Below are 23,761 nucleotides of genomic sequence, written 5' to 3'. Positions count from 1 at the left end.
TAAAGATGGAGCCTCTTTGGTAAGGTTGTTCAGCAAATTTTGTAGCCAGCATTTCTTCATCTTTTTCACAAGGATGTCATGAAAGACTATCAAATGACTTCCAGAACTTCAAAGTCACTATGTATCAGTATTTCCTGGTATCTAGTGGTTAAGTGCAGGGACTCTAGAGCCAGGACACCTTTAGTTCAAATCCTGGTTCTACTGCTTTCTTAGTGTTGTGATCTTGGGCAGGTTACTTGATCTCTATTAAGTTTCCTTTGTTTATAAATACATTTATAAACTCAAAGCTTGTTAATAAATTATAAATTGATAAATTTCAGTGAATTTGAAAGTCTAAACAATATGAGTGATTTTTTGGCAAAATATAAATGAGCAAAATTGGTGCAAGAAGAGATAGAAAACCAAAAATGATAGAAGAAATGGAAAAGACTGTTAAATTCTCTCTTTAAGGAAAAAATTTAGATTATTTTACAACTGAATTCCATCTAACCTGCAAGGAAGAATTAATTTCTGTGTTAATCAGATTTGGTATTTCAGACTCTGGAAAAGTATGGGAAGTTCCTCACTTAATATTCTGAAACAGGCATAACTCTAACACTAAAATCTGGTAATATATAGCACAAAATGCTTCTGAATTGTAACAACAAAAAATAAACCTTGACCCTCACCTCACATCTATAAAGATACAATGAAATAGATTATAGACATAAATGTAAGCTCTAAAGCTACAAACTTCTAGAAGAAAACAAAGAAACATAGGAGAAAATCTTTGTAATCCTGAAATAAGACATAAAGATTTCATAAATAGGACATAGGCAAAGATTTCATAAGTAGGAGATAACACACATGAAACAAAAAATGGTAAAATGGGTTTTTTCAGAATGAAAAAAACTTCTGCCTTTTGAAAGACATTAAGTAAATGAAAAACAAGGAACATGCCAGGAGAAAAAGTTTTTGTAAAATATATATCTAATGGACCTGTGACCAGAATATATAAATAACTCTCCAGCTCAATAATAAAAAAGTCAAACAACCATTTGACAATACCAAATGCAGGCAAAGATGTGGAGCAACTGGAACTCTCATACCTTTCTGGTGGGAATGCAGAATAATAATTTTGGAAACAGTTTAGTGGTCTGTAGTGTTAAACATATATTTATCATATGACTTAGTAATTTCACACCTATGTATTCAACAGAATGAAAGATTTGTCCATAGTCATATACCTAAATTTTTATAGAAAATTTATTATAGTAGCCTCAAACTGGAAAAAAAAAGTCCAAAAGTCCATCCACTGGTGAATGAATAAACAAATTGTGCTAAACCCATACAATGAACACTATTCCATAATAAGAAATTAACAAACTACTGATACACGCAATAACATGGATGAATTTCAAAAGCATGATACAGAGTTCACAAAAGCCTACGTACTGAATGATATTATGTATAACATGACATTCTGGAAAAGGCAAAACTAGGACAGAAATCAGATCAATGGTTGGCAGGGATTTGGGGTGGGGCAGGGGACTGACTGCAAAAGGGCATGAGGAAAGTTTGGTGTGATGGAAATGTTTCTATCTTGATTATGCTGGTGGTTACATGAAAATATATTTGTCAAAACTCATCAAATTATATACTTTAGAAGGATGATCTTTATTATCTCTAAATAATTCCATAATAAACTGGACTCATGAAATGTAGGAAGACTAATAGTGGTGTTGAAAGAATAACGGACCCTCCCTAAATATATTTTAAGAATGCCAGAAAGGTTTGCCATTAGGAAATCCAATAATGTAGTTCTCCACAGCAGCAAATTATGGGGGAAAAAATGGTGTCATCAATAAATGCCAAGAACAGGCTTTGATACAATCAATAATCATTTCTAATTAAAACTTTAATTAAAATATTGGATGTGCAAAAGAAACTTACAAAAATATATCAAGAAACATGTACAATAATATTTATAATAGAATGCTGGAAGCAATCCATCTAACAGGAGAATGGGTACATAACTAATGGCTTAATCACCTAATAAGCTATTATATGGCATTCAAAAGAATGACTTGCAGCTGTATGTAAGAATATGGATGAATCTTAGCAGTAGAATATGGAGTGAAAAATATAAGTCCCAAAAGGCTACCTGAAGCATGATACTCTTTTTATAAAGTTAAAAGCATCTAGAACGACTTTTGTTTTCTAGCCATCAAGGATTTACTCACTTACCTTAAACTGGGCAAAAAAAAATTGTTTTTAGACATTGACAACAGGTATCCCAGGAACTATGATCCTTCAGGGAATGGAGGCAAACGGGTGACCCTCTGACCACCCTGCTTTTCTGAGTGGAGGCGCACTCTGGATCGCAGAGCACAGTCAGGACAGGGAGGGGTCACCGAGTGGAGGAGACAGAGACTGAAGTTCAAGGAGCCTAGCGTGGCTAGAAATTGTAGGACAGAGTTCCAAGAGGAGGGAGTGATGTAGAAGAAGGCCTCCAGCAATCTGCATAGGGGATCTTTGAGCCTTTGCTGAATTTGAAGATTCATATGCGCAGAGTGAAACCCTATGAGGTTTGGGCAAAGAGTCACTTGCAAGTGGTAATTTGTAAGGTCACAGAGTTCCCACGGGCCAGAGAGGAGAGTTTTGTCAATCATTTGGAGCATTCAGTAGAGACTTCAGAATGACTGTGGCTAAGTAATGGGCCAAATTTACTAAATTAATAATTTAGTAAACCTGCTTTACTGTTGTAAACCTGCTCTACAAATTTGAAAAACAATCAGTTTGAATTGCAAATAAATTCTGTTTATCAGAACAAGATCAGCTTACCGACACTAAAGGAAAACAACAGCATCCATGGCATTCATGGGATGTCTCACTGGATCACAGCATCATCCAATTCATATACCCTTCCTATGGGGTTCATGTCACTCACACTTGGGCTGTGGCTCATGCCGCTGGATTTACTTGCCCTGGCCTGCTTCACGCTCTCCTAGGGCAGCTGCCTGCTTCCTGCTGCCCTGCTCTGGAAACTCGGCCAGCTACCTAGCTGGTCACCAACAGAACGCTGCCATTTAGTGCTCTCTGGTTCAGTGCATGCACTCACCATTTCACTCAAAGATGGATGGACTGAGAAATGACTTCTTGGAGTTTGGTTCTATGAGAGGTTCTCATAGCAAGACAGCTTGGTGCCACAGCTCTTGCAGTGTTATAGACTTCCTCCAGGGTAGGGTGCTGAGTAGGGGTGGGTTTAGGTAGCAGCTATCCGTGAAACCACTTCTCTCCCCTCACCTCAAGACCTGTTGCCAAGCCAACACATGAAGCCAGCCTCTTCCCCATCTTACATTAGGCTTTCTTCTGGGGACCCTACAAGTCCCCTCCCCTATTGTGATTTGGCCCCTGTGGGTCCTTCACACTCATCATGATGTCCACTGTCCATGTCTGCATGTGCCTGAATTCTATTCACTGATGCTGTTGGACTTCACTTCCTGGAAGTCCTATTTAATTCAGATCCAAGCAGATATTGTGTGGAAAGCAGCTCACATATTCTCTTTTCATTTAGATTTTACCAGAACCTCTGGTTATAGAAATTTGAACTAACAGAGCACATACCCACAGCTTATGGCATGAGACTACCTAGAAACGAATGCTGAATGGCCCAGGATTTTGGTCCCTATTTAAAATTTCTTGAGATAATTCATAAATGTGAAATGTGAAAAAATCAATGCTTCTAATTGGTCATATATAGCAAGGCAGCCAAAATGGATAATCAGAAGCTAATGAGTCTCTTACAAAATGTGGTTGTGAAGACCATTAATGACCGATTCTATTCTAGGGACTGATACCAAACAAGGCTATGGTCAGCCCACACACATGATCTCTTAGGTGAGGTGGGAGAGGTCACCAGAGAGTCGTACTGAGCCCTTGGTCATTTGATCTCGCCAGTCTTGGAATAGGGACCTGGGGACACTGGCAGGTGTTGAAGTAAGCTGTCTGTCCTAAGGAGAACCACACAAGGACTATGGTCTTTTTTTCACAAACACCAAACTCATTGCTAGTTGAATTACATATGCCATGATCTTTACCTAATCCAGACCTCAACATATGGCTATGATATTGTTCTCATAAAATAATTCTGCTGTTTAATTTGGGGTTTGACTTAGTGGATTTGGTATGTTTTGTCACTATGTTTAGCAAGTTGTCATGATAAAATGTCAGTACGGAGATGAGTACGAGCTTTATAAACTGGAATATGGTAATAACTGCTCATAGGGTTGGTGTAAGGATTAAATGAGTTAATATATATGTGCTCCCTGCTCAAGGCCTTGAAAGGCATGCTACTGTCCACAGTAGAAAAGTTCAAACTTCTTAATGCAGCTTTCAAGGCTCTGTGGTGATCTGATTTCACCCCCACTCTCCTCTCTTCATTGAACTACTCAGTACAAACACATACATTTCTCCACCTTTGTGCCTTTATTCCTCTTGGTACCTCTGCCTGAAATATCCCCCTTTCCCATCTTTGCCAAGTCCTACCCTTCCTGCATGACCTGGTTTATATGCTTTAGGAAGACTTTTCCCAGCGTGGAGGACAAGGGGAGCTTTTTTCCTCTGTACTCTGAGATCACTCAATCTGATTATTTGGTCCCTCTTACAGCATGCCTACTTTCTACTTTTTATTTTATGAATTTACATATGTATCTTATCTCTGAGATTCTAAAGGGCAGGGTCAGAGCTTATTTCATTTTGAATATCCAATCATCCCTTGCCCTTGGTCCTGCCCAGAAGGGGACTAAATAAATGTTTCATGAATGAGGGGATTAAAGAGAGTTTGTCCTTGGTGTGGTGATGCAGTTTGGGTATTCATGGTAATTGTCTTATGCGTGCATCTCCACGGTTTAAGGCTGTTTTTCTTTGTGCACTGTTAGTCAACCAGGGAGTGGGAGATTACTTTCCTGATCAAAGGTATTTGATAAGAAGTTGTATTAGAATACCTCATGGGTCCCATCCAACTTCAGGAAACTCTATTGTCTGGAGAGATGCCAAGATGACAGCCCTGAATCACCTTTGTAGATATTCAGGGATAAGAGCCTACATGGATGTGGGTGGAACTAGATCGTTGCAACCAATACATTAAACTGTGCCACTCCAGAATTAAAAATCTAGTGCATGGAGTCTTTGGATCTTTCCTTACCCAACTTTCCAATGTGTATTTGAGTTTCTGGATACTAGAATAACAGAATCTTTGCCTTGGAATGAAACTTCCTTGCCTTTGAGATCAGCCTCCTACGTAAAGCATGCTGCCTTTAGCATCTCTGACACATCTCCCAGGCTTTGCCTGGGCATGCCCAGCAAATAGACTTTCAATAGTTTTCTTTCCATTGTTGGATAACCCAGTTGTTAGAAAGTTTACTTTTATATTGAACCAACATTTGTGACTTTATCACAGTGACAAAGTCACTATTGGTTCTATTTCAGCTTTGGAGCAACAGAAAAAGTGCACAAAGAAAAACAGCCTTAAACTGTGGAGATGCACCCATAAGACGAATACCATGAATACCCAAACTGCATCATCACACCAAGGGCAAACTGTCTTTATTTTCTTCTCTCTCTTCCATATTTGAACTTCATGGATTTAAAAAATGTATTTTGTGCATTCTCTGAGTCTTTCCAGGCCAAACTCCTCCAGCTTCTTTGAAAGCATGTGGACTGATCTTCTTGTCCTCTTCTAAGTTTCCTCTTTGGCATAAAATGTAGTGAGTGGCATATACTACTTTAACACTTAATTATAACCACCATTTACTGCTCAGTCACCTTATTGTAGATAGACACTTTATGTGTATCATCTCATTTAATCCTCACACCAGTCCTCTGCAGACAGTTCTTATGACTTTTATTTTACAGATAAGGAGACTGTAGCTCAAATAAGTTATTAATGGACTCAAGGTTAAGAGCAGGACTGTGATGACTTCCAAACTCACAACCCTCCATCACCGATTATTTTTATATATGCTTATTATATAAAAAATTTTAGTATTATTTTTATATGGTTATTTACTGCATAAGTTAGGTATAATAAACAGAAATATAACTCCTTTTCTTCTGCTCTGTAGTGTACATAGTCCCTGTGTTTATGTCAAATGTGACCCAGAAAATCTGGTGGCTTACATATAACTGGTGCTCCCCTCGCTGGAGGGCCCAGCAGTGTTGTCTGAGCAAATGTTGAGAGACACTCTGTCACTCTCCAGCACTGGCTGAGTTCCTTGATGGCACAATGTAGGCATCCTGGTGTTTGTTCATTTGTTAAATATTTTGCAAATGCTTACTTGGATCAAGGAACTGTTAGGAAATAACTGTGGGGGAACTAAATCCAACCCAGGTTGCCCTTATAGTTTGTTATAAAAAAGATGACATGGGCTAAGCAGCAATAATATGAAGCAGAGGGTGGTGATGCTATTAGAGATTTGCTGCAGAGTGGGGAGGAATAGTTTTTGAGAGTGTGGGAAATCTGGCAAACTTTTGTGGAGAAAGTTGTATTTGAGCAAGTTTCTTAACTTTCTCTGCTTTAGTTTCATACTCTGAAGTTGAGATTAAAATTGTTCCTTAACTTACAGGGTTGTTATGAGGATTGAATAAAACAATTCAAGGGAGTGAGCAGCATATTGTCTGTCATTTAATATGTCAGCAGTAAGGTTAATTATTTTTCTTTGAGAAGCATTGTTAGGTTGGGGTCAAACACTGGGTTTTTGAAGTCATCCAGACCTGGGTTCACTTGTTGTGAGTGTGGGCACTTAATTTCTCTGAGTCTCAGACTTGTTGTCTGTAAGATGGGGTGAATGATAACCCCACTTCATAGGGAGGTGGATTATACAAGCTAATGTTGGTAACGTAGTGCCTGGAAAAGAGTAAGTTCTCAGAAATTGTTGGTGGTGATTTCTTATTATAATTTGAACTGGGTCTTGGAGGATGGGTAGGCTTTAGATGAGAGCAAGAACCTTCCAGATAGAGTATCCCAGATACAAGGTACACTGTGATTGGTTAGGAGGTCACTTCAGCTGAGCCATAAAAGGTGCACGAGAAAAGAAGGAGTTTGGTGACCAGAGCTGGGAGGTCTTAGAAGCCAGACTGAGGAGTCTGGGGTCTTGTCTCTAGTCAACAGGGTCATGTACTCACATGTACTCAGCTAAAGATCTTGCTGGATTTTCATTTTCCCTGGTTCCTCCTACTTCCATGTTATAATCTCTGTAGCCAGCCTCATACCATCATGGCCCTTCCTTTGCCATCTTCATGACTGTGATTGACTCCTAACTCACCTCCTTGCTTCTACTCTTTCACTTCTTCCCATTGGTTCTCTACACAGCAGCTGGTAGAGTGATTTTTTTACAGTGCAAACTTGACCATCTACCTCACCTTTTAAACCCCCTCAATGACTTCCCATGGTACTTAGGGCAAAATCACTAGTGCGTATCATAATTAAAAACACTCTGTGTGATCTAGCCTTTCATTTGGCCTTCCTATCAGTTAGCCGGCAGGAAAATAGCATAAATCAAAATAGGCAATTTGATGAGTGTTTAATAAAGAGGCTATTTACCAAAGTGTGGGCAGAATTTGAGGACACTAGCAAGGGATAGTGTAGTCCTCTCGGGGTACTAACTCTGAGAAATGTTACTACCTCTAGGTGAAGACAGGTGGAAGGAGCCATTGTAGAGCTGATGGAATAGCTTCATGGAGAGGATTGCTTGACAGAAGTCATGGCTATAGGCAGAGGGCTATAGGCAGCCACCTGTCAGGGTGGAAGCTGGGGGAATACATACTTTCATATTTTTCTTCTCCCATCCTCTCATCTCCTGCCACTGCCTCTCATTGACCAAAGCCAACCAGGGGCCAAAGGCCACAGAAACCCATTGAATGCAGTCCATACAGGTGAGCTTGCCTGGGCATAAAATAGGCTGCAAGAGTGTGGAAAGTGCATCTGGAGGGTCCCTGTATAGATATTTTAAGGCACCATGTACCTCAAATATGGTGTTTGCTTCTGTTTCCTCATGCTTGCCCCTTCACCTAGGCAATGCCTGCTCTTCATTCTACTCTCTGCCTGAGTATCACTTACTCAGGGAGTAAGCCTTCCCTGACTTACCCCAGGTTAGGTCATGGTCCTCTATCAGATGTTCTCATAGCACCTGCTAGTTATCTTTTGATTATGCATATTAAATTTGCACAGTAATTACTTGCACAACTATTTGCTTAATAATAGTCTTTCTCTGTTAGACTAAGAACATAGGACCCAGTTGGTCTTTTTTTCTTATAACATCTCCAGTCCTGACTACAGTGAGCTTCACAGTAGAAGCCAAATAAATATAGTTGAATAGTGAAATAGTTGAATACTTAATACCCACATTGTGCAGTCTTCAAATTTCTTCTTGTATGTCACCCAACTTTGATTAGAATACATCTTGTTAAGTTTAGGTGTGAACTTGACACCTTAATGGGCCAATAACACTACAGGACAGTTCAACAAATATTTTTTGAGTGTCTACAGTGTACTAGGCATTGATAATTGCATGGGATACATAGATGGGCAACATTTGGTACCTGTCCTCAGGAGTTCATAGTCTAATAGGGGAAATAGTAATATAAACAAATAAATATCAAACGATGTTACAAAAGCTATTCTAGTGATCTAAACAAGTTTGTCTCTGGAGTACAAAGCACAGAATAGAGCATTCTATCTCTGTCTCTAGGGTTGGGTGAAATTTAACATTGGATATTTGAGGATGACCTTGAAGGATGGATCCAATTTGACCAGGGGAAGGACTTCCAGGAGAGGGAACACCAGGAACAGAGAACATGGCACATTATGGCAGGCAGTTACATGACCTGTGTACTTTCCACATTTAGAGGCGTACCGTAGTCAGCAGAATTTTCCAGTGTCTTATGCAAGTAACATAGTGAGGGGCAAAAGCAAGGAGACAGTGGAAAGCAGCTGAGGAAGAAAATGTGTGGAAGCCTGTGAAGAAAAGGATGAGTTGGACAACCGCCAGAAGTACCAAGGGAGAATCGAAGGATGAAAAATGGTTTTATAGATACTAAAAGAATTCCCGATGAGCTACTGCTTTAAAAAACTCAAGTCTACTTCCATCTTCGTCCTGGTGTCTGGCTTGTGATCCGAAAACAAATGTCATGTCCCAGGACAACATGTGCTTTGCTGAGGTCCCGATGTCTGGGGCACTGGGTAGTTTGGTTGGCATGCCTCTGTGGTACTTTTGAAGTAACTTTCCCTCTAGACTGCCAACTTAACGGTACACTATCTTTCTTTGGTATTTTTGTCAGCACTCTTCTCTAGATTGGTTCTGAAAGGATCTTTGGGCAATTCATGTTCTTGCCATCTGCTGATTCACCAAATGCACATTGTGTCAAAGTCAGCTTCTTATTTTCTCTATTTGTGCAGGATTCTGAAGCCAGTGACCATTTTTCTTAATTAATGTATCCAGTGCACCCAGTGGGCATGTGTGGTCAGTGCTAGTTATTGTGCCAAGTACTAAAGACACACAGATGTAAAAGATACTGTCCTTGTCCTCAAGGAGCTTACAGTCTAGCACAGGAGGCAAACACAAAACAAATTTTTATGTTACTAAGAGACTAGATCTGAATTCTTCCCACTACAAAAAACAAATGATAATTATTATCACCACGATGGGTGTTAGCCAAACCTACAGTGGTAATCATATCTCTCTATGTATATCTATCAAATCAATATGTTTTATACCTTAAACTTACACAATATTATATGTCAATTACACCTTAATAAAAATTAATTTAAAGAAGAAAATTAAATACAAGAACCACCCCCCCAAAACCATGTCAGCCTTTTCAGATATTTTGCTATAAGATTTAGAATTCCTTATCTTTAAAAAATCCCCCCTAATGCTCTTCCTCTAAGCAAATATTCCTCCTTTTTAAAAATAATTGTGAGATCTGGTACTTTATTCATTCTAAAAATAACCATCAAAGGTCCCATGAGACCATTCTTCCTTAGCCTTCTATAGACTTATCTGTGATAGGCAACATTTATATCATATGAATAAAATAGAAATTGAGATATCTCATTATTCCAGTACATTTTTTTAAAAGAATGAGATCTCTTTTCTCTTTGGTTCTTACACAATAGGCAATTGCCAATATTCTAAAGCTAATAATCATTACTTAAAAAATAAAACACTTTCAAAATAGTAAGGACAACTTAGAGACCTTTTCTGCAGGCTCTTGCAAAAACAGAGTTTTTATAAAAGTCGATGGCAAATGAAATGATAAAGATAATCACAGGTCTTACAGGTTGAGGCAGGTTGGAGGGGAGGGCATGGAAGGTGTTATGGGGAGATGACAACTGAACTGAACCTCAGAAGAGGAACAGACATTAGGCAAGCAAAGGTGAATGGAGGGAAGGCCCTCCAGGCAGAGGGACAGCAGTAGAGCACGCACAGGGCTAGGGAATGACAGATAAGGATCAAGTCGGTGAGCTAGACAGGGATTATGGAGGGCTGCGAATGTTAGCAGCTTGCTTATTTGGGTAGATTAAGATGATGGGCAGCCATTCTAGGATTTTGTGATCAGAGTTACATTTTAGACACCTTGTTGGTTGTGAGAAAGATGCATTTGAGTGTCACAATACAGGCAGGAATGGCAAGGGAGTGGAGAAGAGGGCACAGATTTTGACACATGGAGAATGTAAAAGCTGCAGGACTTGGTGACTGGTTAAATGTGGGGGTGAGCAAAAGAGGTGTCAAATGGGGTGCTGGACTTCAGATGCTAGCTTAATACCTGTGAATGAACCAGCTAATTCCTCAGATGGGGTGTTTGCATGTGAAGTTGGGTCTTAGCATCAAAGCCTGAATCTACCACTTAATAGTTTTGAATCCTACTATAGTCATTCAGCCTTGCTGAATCTGTTTCCACTCCCATAAGACAGACTAATTGGAGGGGCTTTACAAGGTTTTTATGAGAATTAAATAAAATAAAAGATACTTGGCATTTATAAAGACAAAGGACTAATCACATATAAAATGTTATTGCTCAAGTGCAGTCCCTGTGATCTTTACGAATCAAATCTTGCATTTGTTTGTAGCTTGCAAAATAAGAATCTCTTCCAGTATCAACCACAGAGAAGAATAATTCCATACACAGAGTCAAAACTTTGGATTTGGTGGTGGAGCAGTGGGGAAGCAAGACAAGAGAAAGTGATAATCATCTTTTGTCCTGTTTTAAATGATAGTCCTCTGTTCTTTTTAATCCAATAGCATTTAATTTAAAAGAAGCATTATATTGTAACAATATTGTAGCCAGTAACTGTCATAAAATATGTGAAAGGACCTAATAGTGCCAGCTATATGACTTGTTCTTAATAATCTTGGTTTTCTTTCTTCTGCCCTTTCTTCAGAAAGACAGACTCTTTTAACTGAGCTCCAAAACTTTGTAATAATGAAAGCTCAGTAACTTACACAAGAAAGGAAGACCTAATTTTTTTGCTCAACATTATTACTTTCAACTATAGGAGGTGTTTTTTTCACAGGAGAAGTGAGGGAATTTTCAAATGGTTTTTCTTCCTATTGGTGGTCTCAAATAATTGCCAATTTTACTAAGTTATTTAAAAGTTTAACAGTTGTTCATTTAAAAAAAACTAATACCTTACTCATAGGGAGTAAACAAGGCTAGAAGAATGTTGGCTTTGAAATGTGTTTTTAAAGTTGTGGCTGACATTTCACAAAATTTACTATACTTCAGACAAAATGTTAAAGCCCTAGTGAAAATAGTTGACTCAGTGGGATCTGCGAAGTTGTTCATTCTTCTAACTTCCCCCAGTTCCCTTCCTTCACCTCTCCCTAGGCACATGGCAACTAAATAGAAATAATTCTCTGATAGACATAAAGCCCTGGCTTATATCAGCTCTGCTTTTTCCCTCCATGAATAAGGGCCATCATACGGCATTCTATTTTAAAAGGACACAGAGAGTTTTGAACATCTATTGGAGCAAGTAGTTAACAAGTTTATATCCAGAGTTGGGGGTGGGGTGATGTGATGTGTTTGTGTGTATGTGTGGGGCAGTGGATGTGGAGAGGAGTTAAATTTTGTCACATAAGAAAGGAAGTGTTGTGTTACCTTATAAATGGGGATCTGTTCTCAGTTTGGATTCCTTCTGCCAAAGGACTTTAAAACTCCTCCAATAGTCACATTGCACAGCTGAGTCCAGAAACCAGATTACAGAGCAGAAAAATGCTTGTCTCTAGAAAAAATGAGCCTAGTGAGTAAAAAGTTGTTAGACAGACCAGCTGCATCTCACAGGGTTTTGAGTTTGCAAGCACAGAATCAGAATGCAAAGTCACAATGATACAGAATGCTAAGCAAATGATGGGACTGAAAGTAGAGGTGTGCATGCTGGCCCAGACAGAGCAATGAGAACATGCACAGAGCATGGGACTCATCCAGTGCAGACAAACCCTGTCAGCCATCCCATGAAGGGTCTTCTCCAGCTTCTTAGAGGGGAGGAACTGGAGATAGGGAGAACAGAAGTTAAGAGTACACATTATATCTGTTCTTTCTTACTGGGTGGATTCAGGCATTGCCCTGATAATTTTTTCCTATAAACCCTGAGTTAAAAGGAAAACTCTCTAAATCACAAAAATCCCAGTGCTCAGGGAAAGTTGAACCAGGCCAGTAGTCCCCCTGCAGAATTCCCTCGGAGGTGCCTTATCTGTGCACGTTGCCATGTTGTCAAAGCACTTCAGTTCTCCTCCACAGAGGCAGGAACTAAAGACAATTTCTTGTATATACCTCCTTCCATTTCTCCCCCACAAAATGGGCAGTTAGCTGCCCAGTAATTGAATAACCTATTTTCCTCTCTTCTTATTAGACATGCTTGCCTGCATCATATATTGACTTCTCATATGTAAACAGGTCTATTTATGGACTCTTCAACCTTACTGATCTGATTTTTTTCACATAATAATGCTGTATTCTTTTCCATGTGCCAAATGATTATTTATTTATAATTTTTTTATTGAGGTATAATTAACATATTAGTTTTATTGAGGTATAAATAACATATTATGTTAGGTATACAACATAAGGATTTGATATTTGTATATACTGTAAAACAGTCACAGGACATCTGGTTATCATCCATCACTACATGTTGTTACAGATTTTTTTCTTCTGATGAAAACTTTTCAGATTCACTCTCTAAGCAGCTTTCAAATATACAACACAGTATTATTAACTATAGTCACCATGCTATACATTATATTCCTGGGGCTTATTTATAACTGCAAGTTTGTACCTTCTGATTCCCTTCACCCATTTTGCCCACTCCCCACCCCTCACCTCTGGCAACCACCAATCTGTTCTCTGTATCTATGAGCTCAATTTTTTTTTGATTCCACATGTAAATAAGATCATACAATATTTGTTTTCCTCTGACTTTTTTCACTTAGCATAATACCTTCAAGGTTCATTCATACAGGTACAAATCATAAGATTTCATTCTTTCTTATGGATGAATAATATTTCATTGTCTATCTATCTATCATCTATCTATCTATCACATCTTTATCCAGCCATCTATCTACAGACACTATGGTTGTGCCTATGTCTTGGCTATTGTAAATAATGCTTCTATGAGCATGGGGGTGAATAAATGTTTTTGAGTTAGTGTTTTCATATTCTTTAGATAACTACCCAGAAGTGAAATTGCTGCATCATGTGGTAGTTTTATTTTTAATTTTTTGAGGAACCTCCATACTATTTTCCACAGTGGCTGCACCAATTAACATTCACACCAACATTGCACAGAGTTCCCTTTTCTCCACATCCTCACCAACACTTGTGATTGCTGGTCTTTTTGAAGTAATAGCCATTTAACAGGTGTGAGGTGGGAAGCCTTTCAAAATGCCCTTCAGTTGTGGTTTAATGTTGTCTTCCCAGGTCCTTTCTAGCTCATAGTTTTCTTCTTTCTGATCTTTCAGTGAATACAGAGAAACTGCAGCACCTTGGAGATGTCACTATCAACACAGGAGAATGATTTCTCCCCTACACCCAGATGGTCATTCTTTGCTCATTTCATCCTGTAGCATTCATATTTCTAATTTTTTTTTTTGAGATAGTCCTGGGGATTTTATTTTTAACATTTAAAAAATTCCTCTGTCTTTTGCCCCTTCTTCTGATACCCTGCAGCTAGAATTCTCACTTTAGCCAAACTGCTCTCCTTGCTGTTATCCTACACGCCCTGGTTCTCCTTGGCCATCCTGGTACCTGGAGGCCTCTCCTCTCTGTAAAATCCTGAAGCACAGGTAGCAAATGTGTGCACTGTTCACATGACCCATTGCCACCCAGCCAACCTGGTATACAGTTACTTTTCTTTCTACCTCCATGTCCTTCTTCCCAAAAGATTATTAAAGAGACCAGTGTATCACCCTTTTTTTGTTGTCTCTCCCCTCTCCTTTACTTAATCAGTTACCTCACATACCTCAGGTGATGCCCTGCACTTTCTTTAACCACTTACTATTGCTAACAACAATGTGCCAGACTGTACTTACAGGTGTGTTCTAAAAGTGGGGTATGAGGGAAAAACTAAAAAATTTCAGGCAGTGAAAATAATCACTTGAAAATCCCTTCAGTGCACACTGAGTGGCTAATGGCATAGTTTGCTTAGCAATGCTTTTAATTCCTTGCCTTTCCCTCTGGGAATGCGTACTTTGAATAGAACGGTGGTCTGCTGGCACCATGTCAATTGTGATCTCATTTTACTCTGTCACTGATGGAGCTGCACAGCTGGACTCATCGCTGCAATGCCCTAAAGATGGTTCTTCACCATATTGAAATTCTTGCCATTTTTCCTGGTCTTCTCAAGTCTTACTTCCTCCGAGAAGTTTCCAGATACGCTACAGGGAGTAGAACATATATGCACTACATCTTTGTAAATCTCCCCTTCCTCTTTTTCTGAATCTCTCTGGCCTTTTACTTCTTTTTGGCCCTGGTAGGTGCCAGGGTGGTGCTTGTCTTTTTCAGAGCAACTCACATACTTTGAGTGTGGCCTCCAGAGGGGTTTGAAACCTGGTCCTACCATCCACCGGCCATGTGATCTTGAACAAGTTACTTAAACTTTCCAGACTGCCTCAATTTCCTTATCTGTGAAGTGGGGATAATCACCATGGTTTCTACATCACAGGATTCTTATAAATATTTCATTAATTAATATATGCAAAGTGCTTAAAACAGTGCCTGATCCAAAGGGGTACTTAAAAAAAAAATTACACTCCCTTGCCTAATATTGGTATTCTCATCCAATGTTCCTAAAGGAAGAAGTATTTGTTTGAGAGACAGCTTACTATTCACTGATACATGTGAACTGAATCCTCTGTGTCCTCAGAAGTAGAAATCCCAGTCCTTTTAATTAAAACAGGCAGTTTTCAACCTCACTGACACTATGGTAGGGCAGGAAGTTTGGTTATAAGGTTGATCCTGTTACTATTAACCATGGTTAAAGTACTGACATTTTAATATTAATAACTGTAAAGTGGAATATTTAAGCACTTTCTTGGCTGGGCACTGAAAAAAGCTAAAGTTGCAGAAAATGAGTTGGCAACCTGGGAGCCTCCTGGGGTGTTTTTCCCACAAGGGCATATGACTGGTAATGTGTTGAGCAAATGCTGTAAAATATCCATTTGTGTAAAGCACACCATCATCAGCCCCTTGGTTGAAAAGTATTCCCTGGGTATTTTATGAATTTAAATTTGTTGTTTTTTGGAATAAAAACTGTATCATCTTCAAAGTCAAAGAGCTGTGGCTTACGAGTCTTTTAAACCCCTGGCATGGCTGGAAATACTGCGCAGATAAAGAAGCGCTCACTGATAATAAGGACTGTTAAGAAGGACTGGACAGACCAATGGTTGAGTGCTGCCAAACTACAGTTGGAGAAAACCTACAAATAATAATAAAACTCCCCACAGTTCCTAATCCACTATGTCTTTACTAATGCAACACCTGACTAAGAACACTGACTCCATCCCAGTTCCTTTCATCCCATAATGAAGGGCAGTAAAAACTAGGAGGGAGACAGAATGAGGGCCCTGATTATGCTAAATGAAATAAGTCAGATAGAGAAAGACAAATACTGTATGATCTCACTTATATGAGGAATTTTAAAAAGCTGAACTTTTAGAAACAGAGAGTAGAAGGGTGGTTACAAGGGGCTGGTGGGTGGCTTGGGAGATGTTCAAGGGCACAAACTTCAGGGGATCTATGTACAAAATGGTTAACAATACTGTATTACATACTTGAAAGTTGCCGAGAGAGTAGACCTGAAATGTTCTCACCATAAAAAAGAAATGGCAATTACGTGATGTGCTGGAGGCACTAACTAAGGCAATGGTGATAATTATTTGTAAAATATAGGTATATAAATTACTAGGTGGTACACTTTAGAATTACACAATAATAATATATGTCAATTACATCTCAATAAAGCTGGGGAAAAAAAAAGAAGTGAGGGGCCCGGTTTCCCCAGTTTAGAGGTTTATGGAGTGCTGGTTCCTCTTTGGAGAAAGCCCTGTTTCCCTGATTTCTTAGGGAGTACAGAGAGGTGGCTTTTATGGCCTTAGTCAGCACCAGGGGGCAGGAGAGAAAGTCACATGGATAGAAACAAGCACAAACTCAAAAGGACTGTGTGAGTACATGGCCTAAGTATGTGAGAGCCTCCAACAGAGTTTTTGGCACCCAGTAGGTGGTCTATACATGTTTGTTGAATTTGAAAGTTTAAAAATCATTTAAAAATGATTTCTTAATTGCAAAAGGAGTCCATGTTCATTGAAAAAAATTGAGAATACAGAAGAGTGAAATGATAAAGAAATTTTAACTATTCATAATCTCACTGTGCCAAAGTAAGCACTGTTAACATTTTGGTAGAGCACTGTATTTTCTATGCACACATGTCTTTCCCCTAAATGGGATCACAATACATTCTTATTTTATGTTTCTTTAAAACTTTAATATCCAATTTTTAGTTCAACATATGATCATGAGTACAGGGAAAAACTCTACTCAGTGTTCTAGTTTGGGCTGTGACCTAACCAGTCCTTGGCAAGCAGCTCACCTTCCCTGAGTCTTAGATTTCTCCTCTGTGAAATACAGACTTTGGAGCCAGTGCCATCTAAGGCCCCTTCCCCCTCAATCATTCTAACTGCCGGTGGGTAATTAAAGGAAGACAATAATGGTATAGCAGTTGTTAGATTCTAATTCCAGTTCTACTTGTGAGATCCTGGGCAGATTTCAGTGCCTCAGTTTTCTTATGTCTAAGATGGGATTAATAATAGTACCCACCACCTAGGGTTGTTGTGAGAATTAAATAGATTAGCCACATAAAACACATAGGCATAACTGTTGAACCGCTGTGCTGTATATTTAAAACCACGATAAGACTGTGTATCAATGATACTTCAATTAGAAACAACACTTAGGCCAGTGTTCGACATCCACTAAAGGCTCAACAGAGTAGCTATTTATCAATATCTTAGCTCAGGTACTGGCTTCCTGTGGTAATAGAGTAAAAGCAAAAACTGAGGGATAAATACTGACTTGAGAACTACCATGGGTTGAACACATGTTCTGGACACTTTGCTGAGTTTTCTCATCTGCATGATCTTATTTAATCCCTGGAACAACTTTACAATCTCCATTTGCACTTTATCATGCAATTGAGGGAAGAACTTGCCTAGATTCATGCAGCTAGTGGGGGGTCAAACCCAAAGACTCCGCCCCTTCAGCTACTTTTGGTTGGGCTGAGGGGCCAGAAGAGGGGCTAATTAGTTGGATGTTTCATTAAAAAAAAAAATCAAGCCTAAAGATTAAGTATCTTCCCCAGTGATTTTTCAGCAGAAGTGTCTTTTTCTTTAATACTCCACTGTTTGACAGCAATGTAAAAAGACATTTTACATTGTACATTTTGTACATTTTAATTGACCTCTGAGTTTCTAAGTTAATACAACAGAACTAGGAGGTGGGTTTTATAAAAACCATTTATACTTGACTTAGAAATTTAATTCTATGGTAGTAACTGATGGCCTAAAAACTCCCTAAACTAAGCAAAATAATGAAATCTCAGCAAAAATAACGGGCTTGGGAGCCATAAAACTTAGTGTGATATTTTAACGTTTCGGTTTCCACATCACTGCCAATGGACGTCAGAACTGAGTGGAGGGATTTGGGTGGACCACTGGTTCTGTGGCTGATTAGGCATATGAGCCAAAATAAGGCCATTTCATTTCTGGCTTTCGTTTTTCTCTTTAAGGGAGAAAAACTGAAGAATTGATTGAAATACAGAGTGCCTTTTAATAAAATGCCACCTCACTGTTTTATGGGACTAGCATGCCTATTACTAACGTTTGTTAGAGAAGTTGGTAATTCCTAGCGGCCTTTGTCCACTCAGTGGTGCATTTGCGGGATTCACTCCAACCAAAAAAATATACAGCCAACTTCTGACTGCTCAGCCTAAAGTGAGGGAGATGAGCGTGTGCACCAAGCCGTGAACTATATAAACATTTCAAATAATATATACATTTGGCAAGAGCCACAATTTTCTGTGCTCAGATTCAACTTCTTACAGAAGCCTCAAAACGCAAAAGGCATCTCCCCTGCAGCCCCGCGGAGCTGGCGCCGGCCGGGATGAGGTTTGCAGCTTTCTCTCCTGGCCTGCAGCCGCTGCCTGCCTTTCCGAGCTGCCTCCACGCCAGCTCACCCCGGTTCGCGTTACGCGGCCCCGTTCAGCAGGTCCTGGAGTCCCTGCGCGGCCCCCGCGCTCAGCACGGCCAGCGCCACGGCGGTCACGTTCTCCCGGAGAGGGCTCGCGCCCCAGCTGCGCGCTGATTGGTTGGGCCGGCGGGCCCGCCGTTCGGCGATTGGTCCCGGGGATTGTTTCACGTGGTCCGGGGCAGATAAGCGGCCTCTCCCGCGCTGCACCCGCGCTTCGCCTCAGCCACCGCCCAGCGGAGACCGCGGGGAGGGGGTGCCGGCTCTCACGGTCCGCCGCCGCCGCTCTGCCTAATGAGCTGCACCAGGTAGGTTCACGGCAGGCTCTCCGCTCCCGGCCCCGGGGAGCATGCCGCTGCGGGAGGGTGGGCTGCGTTTTCCTTCAGTCATCCCTGCAGATGGAGACCCAAGGGGGTCAAGTTGACTGGCTGATGAGTTGAATCTGGCTCTGGGGAGGCCTCGGAGTTGTGGAGATTTGCTCTGCGCTTATTTTGGTAATTAGCACCCTACACAAGAAACTCAACGTGAGTCAGCTTTAGTTCTGCTTCTCTCATGGATTCCACCTATTATCTTTGGTCCTGCACAAACGTCCAGAGGACTTGGGCAGCTTAACTTGTGAGAACAGCACTCTGACATTGCTGGTTAGGTAGTTCAGCATAGGGGAAAATTACGATGAATTGCATTTATCCGTCCTCCTTCTGTCTTCTTAATCACGCTTTGGCATAGCAAACTCAGTTACAGAGTTTAAGCAAATGATGATTTTTCAACTCTTGACCAGGACTTAAAATTCCAGGGATATCACCAAATCCTAAAACTGTCTTTCTGTAAGTGCAAAAAGTAAAAATACAAACGAAGGCACAAAACAAAACAAAACAAAAAACCCTGCCACTCCTCTAAATAGCTTCTCCAGACATAACTTAGCAGAAGACTTCTCCAAAAATTCTGCCTGTTAACTATTATTAGACTCACAAATATAGCTTTAGCATTCATTTGTTAGTTCTAAGTCTGTAGGTCTTCTAGAAAAATCCCAGGGCCAATAAAGTAAATTCTGTGAATGTTCTGGTATTTATCCATTTTGTGTTAGTGACCATTTGCCTATGTGCTTAGAGCTGCTGAGAAGAGTTACTAAAGCCAGCCTCAGAAACATTGTATATCGTATACACACACCTCTTGTCTGGAAGGCTAGGATAGGGGAAAAAAGCCTATGAGTTTGGCAGTATGCACTGAGGGCTAAAGGCCAGGGAAAAAACCTTAATGGAAACTTCTTGACTTAATGTTGCTGAGCATAGTTATCTTTACATTTTTAAATAGCTTTATTATCTTTCTAGTTATAAATGCCCAGTGCCAAAACATTAGAAAATACCAAAAAGTACAAAGACAAAAATAGATCACCTATAATCCTATCACTCAGAGATAATTAACTTTTTGGTATATTTCCTATTAAGTTTTTTATATATAAGTTCATATATATAATAAAAACAGTCAATTTTTAGGTAATCAGCTTTCTCCACTTAAATGTGGGCTTGTCGTGGATGTCTTTCTACATGAAGTATAGATTATGTAAAGGTTTTCTTTAAATTCAGGAACTTCTGGCTTGCATTACAGTCAGTTACTGGTGAAAAAGAGGAAGAGCATGATAAAGTGTAAAGATAATCCTCAGACTTCACTCTTTCCAGTCTTCTCACTCTCAGGACTGACTGTTCCCTGAGAATTTTATTACTATTTTTTTTCTTTTCAAGTAGATTACCTTTCCAGAGAACTATAATCAATTCAAGAGCAAAATTGGTAAAGCAGTCAGAGAGAGCAGAGTCTGGGATCACAGTTCCAGAACCTTTCTGGACAAAAGAATCACCTGGGAAACTTTAAGAACACATCAGCCTCCTTGTCCCCACCCTCAGGGGTTCTGCCTCAGCAGCTCTACGTCCCAGGAATCTGCAATAAAGAAAAAGGAAACCAACTCCCTAGGCCATTGTGACCAGACAGGTTTGAAAACCACAGGCCCAGAACAGAGCAGATGGTTCTTAGAGCTGTATTAGAGATGATCACATCCACCCCTTTTAGTTCTCAGACAAGGAAACTGAGACCCTCAAGTGTTTTAAGCAGTTAACTCATGGCCTTGTGGTTAGTCGAGGGTACAGCCAAGCATAGAATGCAGATCTGATAATCCAACACTAGTTTCTTGTGCAACACGTGATAGTATCCCTGGTACTTTACTGTGTTGGCTATAATTTAATCAGTACAAAAATAGTACATATATATTTGGGACTAGGGGAAGAGCATTCTGGATCTGGTGATAACTCCCCTTCTTTTTATATTCCAGAATGATCCAGGTTTTAGATCCACGGCCATTGACAGGTTCAGTCATGCCAGTGGACGTGGCCATGAGGCTTTGCTTGGCTCATTCCCCACCTCTGAAGAGTTTCCTGGGCCCTTATGATGACTTCCACCGAAGAAATTTTGTGAACAAATTAAAGCCTCTGAAGCCGTGCCTCAATATAAAACAGGAAGCCAAGTCACAGAACAACTGGAAGCGTTCACACAACGAAGCCAAGAAGCGGGTTGTGTTCGCTGACTCCAAGGGCCTCTCTCTCACTGCCATCCATGTCTTCTCAGACCTCCCAGAAGAACCGTCGTGGGATCTCCAGTTTGACCTCTTGGACCTTAATGATATCTCCTCCAGCTTAAAACTCCATGAGGAGAAAAACTTGATTTTAGATTTCCCTCAGCCTTCAACTGATTACTTAAGTTTTCGCAGCCACTTTCAGAAGAACTTTGTTTGTCTGGAGAACTGCTCTTTACAAGAGCGAACAGTGACGGGGACTGTGAAAGTGAAAAATGTGAGCTTTGAGAAGAAGGTTCAAATCCGAATCACTTCTGATACTTGGAAAAGCTACACTGATGTAGACTGTGTCTACATGAAGAATGTGTATGGTGGCTCAGATAGTGACACCTTCTCATTTGCCTTTGACTTACCCTCTGTCATTCCAACTGAGGAGAAAATTGAGTTCTGCATTTCTTACCATGCTAGTGGGCAGGTCTTCTGGGACAACAATGAGGGTCAGAATTATAGAATTGTCCATGCACAGTGGAAACCTGATGGAGTGCAGACACAGATGGCATCCCAGGACTGTGCATTCCACCGGTTGCCCCCCAAAACAGAGTTAGAGTCAACAATCTTTGGCAGTCCGAGGCTGGCCAGTGGGCTTTTCCCAGAATGGCAGAGCTGGGGGAGAATGGAGAACTTGGCCCCTTACCGGTGATTAAGCAACCTAGTGGCTGGTCTTGATCTATCTATCATATTGGCCATGCAATTCTAGGTCTATATTGCTCAATATTAGGAAGTCTTTGCTACTTTCCTCCAGTAGGTTTAGGTTTGAGCTTTGGAGACATGGCTACAAAAATGATAGCTACTTGAGAATTTAGTGTTGGGGTCTATACAATCATGCCCAGTTTTGCTTTGGAGAATCAAGTAACAGCCTGGAACCCTATTTTTAGAAAAGTAACTTTTCTCAGTGCCCTTTTTCCTTCTGTCTCAATTCACTAGCTTTCACATCGGGCAAGGAGGGTTCGAGAAAGGACAGTGGATGGTGAAGGAAAGCTGTGTTAGTGGTTTGAGGAATGTCTGGAAAGTGCACAGTAAGAGCTCCACAGCTCAGGTCAGAGTTGGAGTGGGAGGTCTGCTACTTAGCTCCTGGTGAGAAAATGTAAGGTTGTTTTGCACTTTTAAGTTGGTTTTACAAGTTTTCTCCTGGGGAAATAATTTGCAGAGGGGGAAGAAAGATCCATTCTATATATTCATGTGGAGAAAAGCCAAACAAACTTTAGGGATGTGGAGTGGTTTTGGGGAAACAACTCTGAGAGAATCAAGATTTGAAGTGAAGCCTTTCTGTTCAAATGTCATGTATTTGGGCAAAGTTTAAGCAAATCTGGATTTGGATTCTTCATAATAGCCTTATTTGTGATCCAGGCATCATGTGTGGATTCTCAGTCTAGAATGCTGCCTAACCAAAAAACCATGCCATCATCAGTGGTTAACAACTTGTAGGGGTCCTAAGTTATGTCAAAGATAGCTTTTAACAAGTACCTTGATTAAACCAGAATATTGTAGTTGCTCAACCCAAATATCTGAAGGGTCATCTGAAAATTCATGAGTGTCTGACCTCATAAGCAGGTCCACTCTGCATACTGGCATTCCTCCTGCAGTACTGTTGTATCTTCGAGAGTGTTGTCAGTGTACACAATCTGCATCCTTCATATTGAAGGTGACTCATTTTTCTGCCACACTTTTTCGATGTGATGTTGAAAGTAAGGACTGACACTGATTCTCAATTTTGGAATCCAGTACCTTGTACGTGAAAGTAGCAGTGTATTTCTTGCCTATATTTGCTTGGTTTGAAGTCTTCCTATTAAGTCTTCAATTTCTTTGAAGTTAAAATATTTTTTAATAGGTGTGAATTGTTTTGGATGTGCTGTAATATACTTGTTTTGCAGTGTGCACAAATCCATCTGTAAGAGCTTAAGGACAGGAGTGCCTGCATGCTTGCTTCTGTCATTGTGCATGTCCACTGAGAGGTGTTCAGAGAATGCAGTTAATTTTAACACGTGTGATCTGCCGTGCTGGAAAAGTACTATTGGAATAACTCTTCTGTTACTGTATTTGAGGTTTGGCCAGCACCCACATTTTTCTACTCTAGATATTTCACTGTTCTGTAGGTATCCTTTATGAACTTCTCGTTTTAAGAATAAAAGTGTTGGATATGAGATCTGAGTATGTTTTCTTTCTCAAAACCAGTTAGTCAAATAAGAAACCATCAACTGAGATTCTCCTGTTTTAAGAACAACTGAGGAAGGTTAGTTTGGACCTGGAATTGGATTCACATGAGGGTATTCATGTGGTCCCAGGAAGTGAGCACACGTTGTATCACCTGACTACTGGGGCTGTGACTTGAGCTGCTGTGACTGTCTCTCTGATTGTACCCTC

General features: G+C 40.1%; 1 protein-coding gene across 1 annotated transcript; it reads left to right on the top strand.

The window, feature by feature from the left end:
• Positions 1-18,972: 18,972 nt before the first annotated feature.
• On the top strand, positions 18,973-23,541 carry PPP1R3C (protein phosphatase 1 regulatory subunit 3C). Its single transcript, XM_036924133.2, has 2 exons — positions 18,973-19,088; positions 21,101-23,541. Exons 1-2 carry the CDS (start codon positions 19,075-19,077, stop codon positions 22,038-22,040), a joined length of 954 nt encoding a protein of 317 aa, XP_036780028.1. The 5' UTR covers positions 18,973-19,074; the 3' UTR covers positions 22,041-23,541.
• The last annotated feature ends 220 nt before the right edge of the window (positions 23,542-23,761 follow it).

The sequence above is a fragment of the Manis pentadactyla genome, chromosome 8 (assembly GCF_030020395.1).
Source record: "Manis pentadactyla isolate mManPen7 chromosome 8, mManPen7.hap1, whole genome shotgun sequence".
Classification (NCBI taxonomy): domain Eukaryota; kingdom Metazoa; phylum Chordata; class Mammalia; order Pholidota; family Manidae; genus Manis; species Manis pentadactyla.
Note: the sequence above shows the minus strand (reverse complement) of the source record. Positions and strands in the feature narration are given on the sequence as shown.